At 41.3% G+C, this 13,971-nt stretch overlaps 1 protein-coding gene across 3 annotated transcripts in view; it reads right to left on the bottom strand.

Moving 5' to 3' along the window:
• Nucleotides 1-13,971, bottom strand: part of NPR3 (natriuretic peptide receptor 3) — a 69,298-nt gene that overhangs the window by 9,836 nt on the left and 45,491 nt on the right. For all 3 annotated transcript variants that reach the window (XM_032851276.1, XM_032851277.1, XM_032851278.1), the window contains exon 4: nucleotides 3,015-3,150. In XM_032851276.1, coding sequence (XP_032707167.1) covers nucleotides 3,015-3,150 — 136 coding nt within the window. The remainder of the gene's footprint in view (nucleotides 1-3,014; nucleotides 3,151-13,971) is intronic.

Genomic DNA, 13,971 nt, shown 5'->3' with positions numbered 1-13,971 from the left:
ATAAAATGAGCTTTCCAAACAATTCAAGTTCAGTTGGCTTCAGTTGTCTTTTCATTGGCTTCAAGTATCTTCACATCCAGACAGGTAAGATTCCAACTTTGGACGGAACTGTATCATCAATTGTTCTACGACTCACTTCACATTGCCCGTGTGACCTAGTCCTAGAATGGAAGCATCAGGATGGGCTATGGGAAAATTTCGTCAATGCCCTCTAGACAAAACTTCATTCCAGCCCTTGTGGGCACCTGCCCTTCCCTTAACAACCTCCTTCAGAAGCCCAAGAACAAATGACCACACCATGAAGTGAGCAACAGCTAAGAACGGGATGTGGCCTACCGAGGTTGTGTCCACACACGCCGGTTTCTCAGTGTATTGGGCACAACTTCTGGGAAATTTGACTTTGTCCTAACATGCCCCCTGGATTATCCTATTTGATTCCAGCTCCTCAACTGAAGCAGTCAGAAGTTGAGCAAGACAATCCTAGAGGCTTTATTGGTTCACGTCCTCCAATCTGTCTAAAGTTAAAGTAGATGTCACTCTAGTTTCGAGTAAGATGCGGCATTCGCTAAAGCCACCCAGGAGAAATTAAATCCTGCTGCTGCCCAGACAGCTGGAACCCGACCCCTCAGCACTGATCTGCCATTTCTAATAAACAAGGACAGGACGAGGCCATGGAGTGCATTGAACTCCCAAATGAAAAAATATACATAGGGACCCCAAATCCAGGCTTGGCAGGACTTGTTCCCAACACCGAAAAATTTCCTTCATTGAACTGCAAATAACTGTAGAAGGGCTCAAGGGAAGAGCTGGCATGATGCAGGACTGGACGGGCCCCCCGTAGGTCATCAGCTAGCCCGACCCCTTCGTACGGGCAATGAAAGAGAAGCCAAAATACTGAGTCAGTGGCTCGGACGCAGGCCTCCTGACCCCTGGTCTGGCGATCTGTACTCCGTATCAGGGGTTTTTAAATGATACCCATCAGCATACTACACTTTATTTTCCACACAGTCCCCATAAGGACCCCTTTTAAAGACTCCAGAAAGATCACATCCCTCAAAACCTTCTGGTGGCTTTCTCTCTCACACAGGGTGGCAGTGAAAGTCCTCAGCAACCTTCCACATTGACGTGATCCGGCCCCCGCTACCTCTCGGACTGTGGCTCCTAATACACAGCCCCCCATGTGCTATGCTCAAATACACAGGCCTCTTTGCCCTCAGCGCGCAGCACTCTCTCTGCAGGCACACTCGAGGTCTCTGTGTCTTTCACTTCTCTCACATCTCTACTCACCTGCAACTTTTTCAGAGACCTTTCCTGGCCATGTTCTTTAAATTAGCCATCTCCTCACCCCCGCCTGTCACTTTCTGTCTCCCTACCCTGCTTTATTTTATAGCTCCTGAAATGGTGTATTTATATGTTTATCACCAGTTCCCCCCACGACCCTGAAAGCTCAATTAATTGCAGGGAGGACTGCTGAATCTTCTTCACTTTGAACAGTGCCTGGTACGTAGTAGGGGCTCAAGACTATTGGATGAATGAACGATTGAATGAATATGAAGTTGACAGCTGCAAGGCTTCAGCAGCTGGGTCATTCTCATTGAGTCTCATGTTCATTTTCCTTGAGTGTGTCAGTGAAGTGAGAGGAAACCAGCACTGTATAGGCTGTTAGCAAGAATTTAGACTAGTAGACCTTTATGGAAGATATTCGGTGATATTTAATGCAATTTAAAAGGCACGAACATACATTTCGACCCAGATATCCCATGACTAGAAATGTTCCCTGTTGGATGCACTCAAAAATATTCATCAGGATGTGTAAGATGCCTGTGATGGCATTTTGCGTCACAGCAGAAACTGTAAACAATTGATGTATCTGTCAAGAGGAGACAGATTAAAGGAGTCCTCATGCAGCCACATGGTCGAAAAATATGGAACTACCATTTAAAAATGTGCTGAATCTATTAGTGCTCATATGGCAAATTTCTCTTACTTGACACACTAGTTAAAAAAAGCTGAAATGAAGAGTGGCATTCATTATACGATTCCTTTTGTATATATTTTTTGATAAGATATACAAATGCATATGTGCCGGAAGAAGGCACAAAATATTTTTAGATCGACTTACAGGAAATTGTTAATAGTGCTTACATTAGGGAGAGGGGACTAGGGCGGGAAGGAAAACTTTCACTTTTCATTTTGTACATTTTTGTACTGTTTAAGTTTTCCAGCCAAGGGTAATCTCATTCTTATACAATTTTTCATTGTCAACAGAGGTTGTTTGAGTGATGAGATTATGGGCCATTTTTTTGGCATGGTTCTTATACTTCTCTGTTCTTAAGAAAGCCACAGATGATAGTCACCATCTTAAAAATAAAATAAAGGGGCACCTGGGTGGCTCAGTCAGAAGTCTCTGCCTTCAGCTCAGGTCATGATCTCAGGGTCCTCGGATCAAGCCCCGCATCGGGCTCCCTGCTCGGCAAAGAGCTTGATTTCCCCTCTCTCTCTGCCTGCCTCTCTGCCTACTTGTGATCTTTGTCTGTCAAATAAATAAATAAAATCTTAAAAAATAATAAAAATAAAAATAAAATAAAATCACAGACCTTGATTGGACTTGCTTATCATCTCAAACCACACAGGATTGAACAGATGAATGTTCATCTGGTATTATTTCTTTTAAAACTGATCATAGAACATTTCACAAACTGATTATTTGTTGTGAATGAGCCTTGTGATAAATTTAATTTGAAGAAGCGTAGAGTTGTTATCTAACAACCAGACAGAAACGAGGCACTTCATGTCAGTGGGACTCTGTCAGAGCACTTTCATAAGCTTTATCTCATTTAGTGTTCACAACAAGTCTGTGAGGTGGGTTGATCTTGACCTACTATCCTTACTTGACAGCTGCGAAAAATAAGAAACTGACAAAGTCCCACAGGTGTAAGAGAGAAAAGCAGAACCAGGGAAGAAGCAACTGGATCACCTACAGAGTGTTTTTGTCTTACAGACCGAATCCTCACCTTCAAATGTTCTGTTCCAAGTCTGCTGGATAATTTTCCCTCCATCCTTCTTGCTGTAACCAGCTCTGAGTACTTCATGTAAAGCCAGAACATAGAGGAGGATGGCGTCGTGGAAGCCTTCAACAAACATGTTAACCTGGAAAAGAAACTCTGGTTGGGTGAGCCCAGACGCCAATGTCTCAACATTCGTGAATAATGTAAGCAAATCAAAGCAGTCAGTTAACAAGTTAGACTCAAGGTCCACAAACAGTGGCAGAGATGGGCAGAAGGGTAGCTAACAAGAATCATGCCTTGGTTTTCCTGGCACTGGATTAGTGAGGAAAACCCTTCCTCAGTTCAAGAATCTGGAGGGCAGACAAGATATTACAGAAGTCGAGGAAATTGTAGAAGTCAATGAGGTTAATTGTTCCAAGTATATCAGCCTTTGCCCAAAGATCGCTCTGCAGAGCTGCCCTCCTTTCTCACGTCTATTCTATACCTCAAACCAACCTAAGTCCAACCTCCCCCATGAGGTCTTCACCAACTTTAACAGTCTCCATGACCTTTACATGCTCTGCATTTGACACTGACTAAAAGAAGAGCACAGATCCATTCATTTATTTTCAGATACTATTGAAAGCCTACTCTAGCACTAATGTTAAGGATTCAAAGAGAAGGGGGCACTGCCATTTCTCCCTGCCTGGCATCTGTGTCCTCTCTTCCATCAGCAATGGCATCTGTTCTCTTTCCAGTTTGTGTTCATAGTGGTTCCTGTGATTCTGACCACTCCCCACCCTACCTCTTGACCACTACCCCCCTCAAGCTCTAACAACAGGAATTGAGATAGGCTTGCACCACTGGTTTATCCCAGCTAAGTCCTGGATCAAGTAAGATAGTCCTTGCCCTTGAGAAACTTAAGCTTCATGTGAATTTGGGGAAGCTGTTTAATTTCTTTCAGACTTGCTTCATTCCATAAGCACCATTTGAAAGCTCTGATACCGTATTTAAACCCACTGAACATTCATTAAACACGAAATGATGAAATACAATCTTGAAGTTGAGGAGCTTACAAATTCTATATAGAAGTATAAAAAAACAAAAATCAAAACAAGTTTTCTTATTTCAGGAAAAAGTGTCAAGAGTGGAATGCCATGGAGCAAAATGAATTCGGCACCCCATGGATGACCACTGTGAGGCATTCTATGCCTCATCCCTAGGAAAAGATCCCATATGAAGGGAGACACAACTGACCTGCATCACCTGGTTCAAATACACAAACATTCACAGAAGACATAGCCCAATGTCCAATACTAGCTGGCCTCATCCCATCCTTAAGCACAGTGAGTCCTATTCTCGTCACTGAAGCAAATATTTTGGATTTGCCAAAGCCCAGGGCCGGAGGCAGTTTAGAATAATGGCCTGGGCTCACGGCATAGCTCTGCCACCTCCTAGATGTGTTTCTCCACAACTCTGGGCCTCAGTTTTCCCCCTCTGGAAAATATTAGTACTTACGGGGTTGCTCGTAGGTTCAAGGAATTAATATATATGAAAGACTTCCAACAGTGCCTGACAGAGTCAGTACTCGCTGTTAGGTTTTGGTGTTGTTATTGTCTACATATAGAGAATTATAAACGAGGGATCCTGATTAGCCTTTAATTCCCAATAACAGTAGTCAGAAAATAAGTGATCTACTTACAGTATAACATATCTTATGGACCCATTTTACACTTAATGGAAACTAAGGCTCCTTGCTCATGTTTTAACATACCAATCAGTTCTCTTACTTCCAGAGTGTCACACCCTTAATTCTGCCTAAGCATGAAGCATGCAGCCCACACTGGTCAATTCCACCAACCATCTAGGAGAGAGAAGGAGGAAGCATATTTGTTCACAGAAAAGCTCAGAGTTAGCTGATGGATCCAAAGTCTAATCCTGGCCATGACACATTACTTAATCTCTCTACTCTTCATTTTCCTTATTGGCTAAATGAGGGTTTAGTACCTACTCATCCCACAGAGCTCTTCTGGAGATTAAATAAATTAGTGCATATAAAACATCTTGAAACTCTTTCTGGGACCACTAAAACAAATGGTAGACATTAGCTTTTACTCTTACTCATCAAGCTTAAGTCTCAGAGTCATTATTTTCTTAGGCAAAGAATGATGCAGAAATAACATCTACTGGTCAAAGATAATCTTCTGCTATGGCTATGCTAATTCAGTTTTCCAAAGGAATAGGAAATTTTCACTTACGCCATGAAGTCATCCTGGCTAGAGAAAGTGTGCATGCTGATGAGTTAAAGAGTTTTAATAAGTGGACTTAAGCTGTGTAATTTCTCAGGCCATGCTAAAAAATTTTTTCAAAAGACAAATCTATCTTCCCTTTGATAATTATATAAAACTCAGCCTGCTACAAAGGGAAATCACAGAACCTTGGAATATGGGAGATGTAAGACACCTTAAAAAAGCTCTGGTCTAATCCTCTCCTTACTTTTAGAACCATCAGTCTTCCTGTGCTCTCTAACGGAGGGTTGTTCCCTCTCTACTCCTGGTTCCTGGGGAGCCTAGTATGTCCCTGTTTAAACTGTAAAGTACCAGCTACTGGGTATCAGCTGCCTACTTCTCTCCCTCCTCCTCCTGATTCCTTCACAACATCCTAACCTAGGGCCATCATGCTGCCATTGGCGACCCAAAGCACAGGACACACACTCCAGCTCCAACTGCCTTCTGGCCCCTCCTCTTCCTTACTCCTTCCTTACTCCTCTTTCTAACTCAATCGCCCCCTTTACACTCTCAAATTATCCGGCTGAGAAACGTAATCTTGAATTACTCTTTTCCTACCAGGTTTGATGGTAGAAGAGAACAGATAGGTTCTGAACACGTGTCCAGATCTGAAAACTCATTCTATCTTGATTTGCAAATGGATCACAAAATTTACCTTCTTTCCTCTCAAAGTGGCTGAGTGTTTCCCTCTCCTGACAAAATTAGCAGGAGAGCTGCTGACCCCCACCCCCAGCCTGCTGCAGGGGAGGTTTCATAACACCTACCTCATAGAACCTCAAGCCAGAAGCAAAACCCTAGAGACCATCTTTTCTCGAGGAGAACATTCTCACATCCACACGTGTTTTTTAAATGGGAGGAAAGCCTGTTAGCACATTATAGACACTGAAAATTGTAAATGCAAAAAAAAAAAAAATTTATTGAGGGAGAAAAGAATCCAGAGTACTAAGCTGCCTTTGAAGCATTTTCACTTGACCCCCAGGCTAATAGGAACAAAGTCATCTGGTATGTCCCCCTGCTTCTGGTCATGACAAAATTTGAACCTCAAAGTCCTGACTTACAGATCATGCTATTGTTACCAATCAAAGAAAATAGGATTCCCTCACCTGAGTATTCCAGTATTTAGCACCATTTCTAGCCAAAAAGCTCTTCCTTACTGTCATTAGGCGTAAGTCTTTTCTTTTTTTTTTTTTAAGATTTTTGTTTATTTATTTGAGAGAGAGAGAGAAAACGAGAGAGAAGAGGAGGAGGGAGAGGGGGGCAGAGAGAGAAGCAGGCTCCCCACTGACAGGGAGCCCAGCGAGGGACTCTCTCCTAGGATCCTGGGATCGTGACCTGAGCCAAAGGCAGACATTTAACCGACTGAGCCACCAGGCATCCCATAAGTCTTAATCAAATTCCTAAACACAGCCATTCTCCTGCTAGATGCTGAACAATATAGTTCGTGAGCCCTAAGAGTTTACAGTCTCAACCAAATAATACCACAGCAACACAAAAACGCACAGATGGCCTCTACACAAGAAAGTTATGAAGTAGACCACAATGAGGGGCGAGCTTCAGAGTAAAAATTGCTGTGCTATGTATCAAATAAAGCATCTATCATTTAAAAAAAATGGAAGTCACTCATCATCTTCCACTCATTCTGGGAGGTTTCCCAAAACAAGGTAGTATGCTGGCACTAACACTCTCATCCTTTCATCTCCATTCTCTTGATTTTGCCCTCTCTGGTTGGCCAGCAGCAGGTATTCCAAATGAAGGAACGCCATTTTGCCACTGGCCTTCATCTCTGAGAACACATATCAGCCATGTCTACTAGCATGGGTTGGTTGGTTTTCTTAAACCCTCTATCATGGGGAAAGCTTGTTATATTTTAAATGATCATAAAGAATTGTCATACATGACATGGCTCCTATCTGTGACGGTGAGTGGAGTCTTTCTCACTTCTCTTTGGGGGAGCAAATTCATAGATGAATTCCTTAATGCCTGAGTTCCAAACAAGCAAGTAAGTAAAGTATGCCGCATGCCTCAGCCTCAGCTGTTCTGTAAAGTGAGAGTGAATAACACAGCAGTCATCTAGCTCCCCGGCTCATCTGGATATCTGAGAAAGCCTATAAAGCTCTCAGACAGAGGCTCCTGGGAGAAAGCTACCAAAGTTAAATGCAAGGCTACGCTGTCCTGGGATTTTGCTTGTGGTATTCACATAACTCAAGCATATCACACAGTGGTTCTATCTTCCTTACCACAAACCAATGGTTCCCAGTGCAAATGAGGAAAACTGAGGGTGTTGGGCAACATTTCTCAAGAGGCTTTTGAAAAAGACATGACCCTTAACCTCTCATTCAGTTGAAGGGGAGATGAGGTAAATGGAAATATTTTTAAAGGTTTATTTATTTATTTTAGAGAGAAAGAAAGAGCACAAGCAAGAGGGGCAGAGGAAGAGGGACAGAGAATCTCAAGCAGACTCCACACTGAGCTCAGAGCCCAACGCGGGGCTCAGTCTCACAACTCTGAGATCATGACCTGAGCTGAAATCAAGAATTGGGACACTCAACCAACTGTGCCACCCATGTGCCTGAGGAAATGGAAATTTTTATGGTGACAAGGTAAGAAAAGAGATGGGTCTAAGATGTGCCCTTTCTCCATCATAGCAGGAACACTGACAGCTTGTCTGATTAATAATAAGATATTTAAATGAAACTTATCTTGACCCACTGGGCCCCTGTTAATCATGCACAGGGGAAAGAAATGGCCTTGGCATGCCGCACAGATAGGTCAAAGGTTAAAGTATATTATGCATCTGATGAACACTTTACAAGTGATCTCCTTGTAATAAAAACTGAGATTTCATTTTAATTCAACTTTCTGTTGAATCATAAAATTAAAAATCTATAATTTAGGATAACAGCAAGGATTTCCATAAACCAAGTGACACCGCACTTCTTCAACACCAAAAGAAGGAGTTCTCATTCTTCCTGGCAGACACTCCAATGCCTGTTCTTCTCTACTGGGCCTGCCTTCATGGAATTCACACTTGGTCACTTGCTTATTTTAGCCTTGAGGAAAGTTAAGTTGAAAATCTAAATCCTCATCCGAGTTGAACTCTGAGGAAATACAAAGGTCAAGAGTCTTACTAACAACAGTGAGGCAGCACATCAGGGAGAGAGCCAGGGCCCAGCTGTGTGCTTGGCTGAAGCATTGCCATCATGTCTGTCAGATTCCTTCCTCCCTATATTCAAGTTATGACTTACATGGGATAGGGGTTTGCCCTAAGTTTCCCAAATGACTGTCCTATCCTGGGCTCAGATCCACCCCTGTAACAATGCCTACCCTGGATTAACTCAGGTCTTACAGCCTAGACTATGGCTGCCTACAGATAGAAGCAGATTCTCAATCTCTCTCTCTCTCTCTCCCTCCCCTTCTCTCAACACAGAATGGATTGTTAAACAAAAGCAAAAGATCTTCCTGGGAAGATCATTAAGCCAAGTTACGATCCCTCCCATGCTACAGCAACTGGCTGACCTTTCAATGATTGCAGCAGCCGTGGAGGCTAAGCGCAGGCACCACAGTGCTGGCCTCTGGCATCCATTTACACAAACACACCTCAGCAAGGAAAGCCACATGGGGCTGCCTGGTAGGAAGCAACAAGGCAGAGGAGGACTCTATGGAATTGGATTCTTTGAACTGCTGGCTGTGGAGCACAAGCAAATGACAAGTGACTCAGAACCTTTCCCCCTGCTCATGCAGAGAATTCAGTCATCTGATATATTTGCCCTCTGAATGTGTCACGCACACGTCATATCCGGATGCTTCTCATCACTCATTACCCTTGAAGGTTTTGTTGAGAAATGCACATACATAATGACATAATTGCCCCTGTCTTACAGATGATCAAGTGAGGGATGTCTGGCCTTGGCCTTGATATCCCACCGGTGCCCCACCAGTTAGATGTGCCTCTGGAAAGCTTGATGACCCAACCCCCAAAGACTGTTCTGGATACTCATTGGCCTCTCTTCCCAGGGTTATGTGGTCCTATCAGGCACAATGTTGAAATGGATAAATGCATATACCAAAATCCAATGGGGGAAGGGCTCGGTCAGATAGCAGCACCCTGTGTGGCCTGCAGTGCCTCACAGTACCTTACTTCCAGGAGGTAAGGCAGACCCAAGACAAGAAGAAGGCAAAGGGAGATGGAGACAGGGAAACACGGGAGGACAATTTCTGGCTTCATTATTTCTGAAAGGCCAAAATCAGAAGGAACATGTAAATTCTAATTTCTCCAACTTGATGACATCCTTTTAAACAGCCTGAGAATTTCAGACCACTTCCCTTGAGTCATCTGGAGATGTGATGGCAAGGAAGAGATGAGCAAAAATCCAGGCTCTGGAGTTTTGTTTTGTTTTGTTTTTTTCTTGGAGGGGGGGAAGGGGTGAACTTTTGTCATTTCTGTCTTTTACCTTAAAATGAAACATCTCTCTTTTTCTTTAAGCAATTCCAAGGTATGGTAAGGACTGAGCTAAGATCCAGAACCCCAACTCCTAGTTCAAGCATTACTGACTTATTCAATCACTATGAATAGTCAAAAGCTTAATTTTGTTCAGTTCTTAATTCAGAGTTTCCCAAAATGTATTCCATAGAGTAGCAGCATACCTTAAAATGTTAAAGGATGACTCTAGAAATAGCAGTATTGTGGCTAACAAGTTTACAAAATGCTAGATTGACAAAGTCAAGCAGTTCTCTTTAATGCCAGGTAATTATTATAACAGCTAACTTTTATTAATCTTCTACATGCTACTAGGAGCTATGTAAACACTTAAGTTCTATTATATTAAGTCTTTACAAAACCTTCATAGATAGGCACTGTTATTATCCCCAAGAGAAACTCTAACTAACACTCTAACAGAATGGGGATATCTTGGTCAATGGATGGGGTGGAGATTCCAGAAAATGTTGGATGGACAAGTTCTTAGTAGGGGTCCAAACCAGGACTGCCTAGTTATAACATTTATCCTATTGACAGATATGTTCAGCCAACTAATACTGGAAAACAGCTTTGTGCTCTAGTTTCTGTTTTTAATTGACTTTAATTGACTTGATAGCTCTACAAGTTGAGTATGTAGACTGGAAAGAACCATAAGAGTAATAAAGAGAAGACTAAGACTGACAATGTTCTTCATGATGGAGAAGACCTGGAGAAGACCTACACCTGGAGAGGGAATGGGAAGACAGAGGGTGGAAGAAGAAAGGAGGAAAAGGGACATGAGGCAACAAGCTAATTGTCCCTCAACTCTTAATTCAATCTTTAAACCAGAGCTAATACAACATGACTCAGATCAAGTAGATCAGGATTTCTGATAAGTCACGGACTCAAATAAAGTTGACTTTGCCCCAGCAATGAATAAAAAGGCCTGTTATGCCAAAAGGGCATCTAAGCAAGCTGGACGTAAAGGATGAGGGTCCTGTTTCAGAGACCAATCTGTTCCAAGCATATCAGCAACCAAATCAGGTAATAAAAGAACTACTGATATAATGTATTTCTAACTAGTACTCAATGTGAAGTATGATGACTTTGATAAATAATAGTAGTAAATGTAACAAAGCTTCATCTACCCAGCTACCAGCTACCCAAAGAAAAGATGTTTCATATAAGCAAAGTTTCCAGGTTCTTAAATATTTTTTCTCTAAGTATCAAAATTTTTGAATAATATAAATACTTTTGATGAAAGTATTCTTGGGGGGAGCCACATACATTCTAAATTAGCCACATGCATTCCTGCCTTGATAGCATAAGTATGCTGCATGCAATATACTTATTATTATTCTCCATATGTAAGGCTATGACAAGAGGCAGTCCAGCAGCCTTTATTGCTGTTAAAAGTGCATTGGGCTCTCTATACAATGCTGACACAAGACTTGTATGTTTCTAGACATTCTCACTTCTTCCTTGCTGGCTCTTCATTATTAGCCACACTCCCAAATGAACTCTATGTGCTACTCCTTACAAAACTTCTTGGATTCTCTGAGCATGCCATGAGGTACCTTTACACATTAGCCCCTGGGCTTGGAATGCCCTCCCCATGAGCCTTGTCTCATCCAAAGCAAACTGCTACTCAACTTTACTGGATGTTCTCAGGTTACCTCCTCCAGATCCACCTCCCACCCTTCTTTAACTAGCTGTGCTCTGGGAGGTTGACATATATGGACAACTCAACTGGGTCTCCTTGTCCCCTGGCTTCTGGTTGCTTCAGCAGATGAGAGAGTAGAAGGAGATAAAGGTCAGGATGTCAGGGGCTGCACTTCTCCACCAGATGTCACAGGTGGTTTTCCCCAACTGCCACAAGCCTTATGGGTGCTAGTAACCTCTCCCTCCTCTTGCCCTTTCTGGTCTAGGGGTTGTAACAGCTTCCCACATGTGAAGGCCATGAGGTTCTCTGCCATCTTTTGTTGATCTTCCTTAACTCCACACATAACTTTGTAACTGTCCCTTCACTGAGGTCTCTTTCATTTCCTTTCAATGTGTTTTTTATTTCCTCCCAGCATCCTAATGGACACATAAACATTCTGTGAGCCACTCAAACTTGTTCTTGCTGGATCTTTCCTGAACTACCCAAGTCCTCCTTCTTTCCACAACTGCACCTAGTGCAAACTCGTATAATCTCACCGATTAGTCTATTTTACACTTTTGCATGCCTCCATACTCTGACATTACACAAGTTGCTGGATGCACAAACCATATGGTAGGTATCTTAGTTTCTCTGGGATCTAGCCCTGCATCTAACACAGAAACAGTACTCACTTGAGTTGACTTCACTGTCACCTGTCACTACCTGCTACTTTCACTCTGCCCTTCTTGATGCCATCTTTCCCTCTCAGACTTTACACTACTAATGTTCTGTAAACTGGGGGAATAAATCACAAAATTCCTTATAACTATACTTAAAATGGGGTAAACAGTTTCTGAGTGAGGACTTGAAAGATTCTACTATGATAAAATTAATAGATAATATGCCAATTTTAGCTGCTCAAAGGCCTTTTTCACATAGTTTCACACATAGCTGGGTTTAATGTAGTTGAGACTGCCATAAAATTGATTCAGCAGCTACTACTAAGAGAAAGACTTCCAGATCTTAACACCAAGGCATGATGCTCATGCTGAAACTATCAATATATTCTTAGCCAGTGAGTGAACTTTTTTCTTTTAGGAAATTTTTTTCCATAAAGTTTGCTACAAACACATACACATACACACAAAACTAAATATTATCTTCCTCACAAGAAAGTTAATCCCTACAAGTTTTGAACATTGTTTATTGGTGAAATTAAGGAATTATTATAAATTTTCAGGTGTGATAATAGCATTATAATTCTGTTTTTAAAGAGAGAGCTCCAGTAGTGGTAGGGTAGTTTATATCAGATTAAGATTTCAAAAAACAATTAGACTCTCTGAATAAAAATTAAAAAAAAAAAAACCTAATTGAAGACACTGGGAAATGACCAAAAAGAGGGAGAAAATATGGGAGAGTTGATTCTTGAAAAAAAGGAACCGTATTTCATGAGAGCTAAATGCATATGAGTATCCTCTAAGGGTACTTCTTGTCCAAGAGACATGGGGTTTCAAGTAGGATTTTTTCAACCTAGATTCAAGTAGAAAGTCAGAGCCTTCTTGGCTTTAGAGGTCAGAGGATGTAGTTCAGAGATGACCCTAAAGACATACAATGAGGTAGTAAATACAGGGAAGAAGAGAGCCACAGAGAAAGGAGCACTCAAATCTATTCATAAACTCTGCTGTCCTTAGTTGATTCTTCAAATGCACACACAGAGAAAAGACACAAGGAATCCAGTAGAAAGCAAGAGCTGGAAAGCTGAAGAAGCTAAGGAACATATAGATTCCACCTTCTGCACAGAAGAGTGTTAGGAGTTCGTAACCTGGGAAATATCTCAGCCTTTCTAGTAAAACCCTATATGGGCCACACCTTAGAAGCAAAGTCTATACCAAGAGACTAAGAATTCATCCTAAAATTAAAACAAAACCAAAGCAGAGTCACCTCAAGAACAAATAAAACCAAGATTCCAAAAGTTCAAAGTAATTAGTAATTTAACTGCCTGCTGGAACAAAAATTGCTCTTCAGAGGAACATAACTGAATACAGTCTATAACATATCATCCACAACATCCAGCACAAACTCAAAAAATACTAGACATTCAGAAGCAGGAAAGATGATCTATAGTCAAGAATACAGTGAATAAAAAAGTAACCCTGAAATGAGGCAGATGTTGAAATTAGCAGATAAGAACCTTAAAGCAGCTATTATAAATACATTCAAAGACTTAAAGAAAAAGATGACCACAAAGAATGACTGACCAAACACAGACTCAGCAGAGAAATGAAAGCTTTAGAAAGAAGTGGATATTCTAGAACTGAAAATTGCAGTATCAAAAAAAGAAATATTCACTACTTAAGTTTAAAAGCAGATTGAGTCCATGATCAAAAAGATAGATCAACAGTAAATATTTCAATTTAAAGAACAGAAACAATACAAAGTCAATATACAAAAAAACAGCTGCATTTCTATATTCTACCAATAAAAAATTGAAAATGACTTTTTACTACTCAGAAGACATAAAATTATTAGCAATAAATTTAATCAAAGATATGCAGAACCTCTACATAGAAAACTACAAACATTGCTGAGAAAAAGTAA

The sequence above is a fragment of the Lontra canadensis genome, unplaced genomic scaffold (assembly GCF_010015895.1).
Source record: "Lontra canadensis isolate GAN:19392208 unplaced genomic scaffold, GSC_riverotter_1.0 scaffold5, whole genome shotgun sequence".
NCBI classification, from domain to species: Eukaryota; Metazoa; Chordata; class Mammalia; order Carnivora; family Mustelidae; genus Lontra; species Lontra canadensis.
This window is presented reverse-complemented; position numbering and strand designations above follow the sequence as displayed.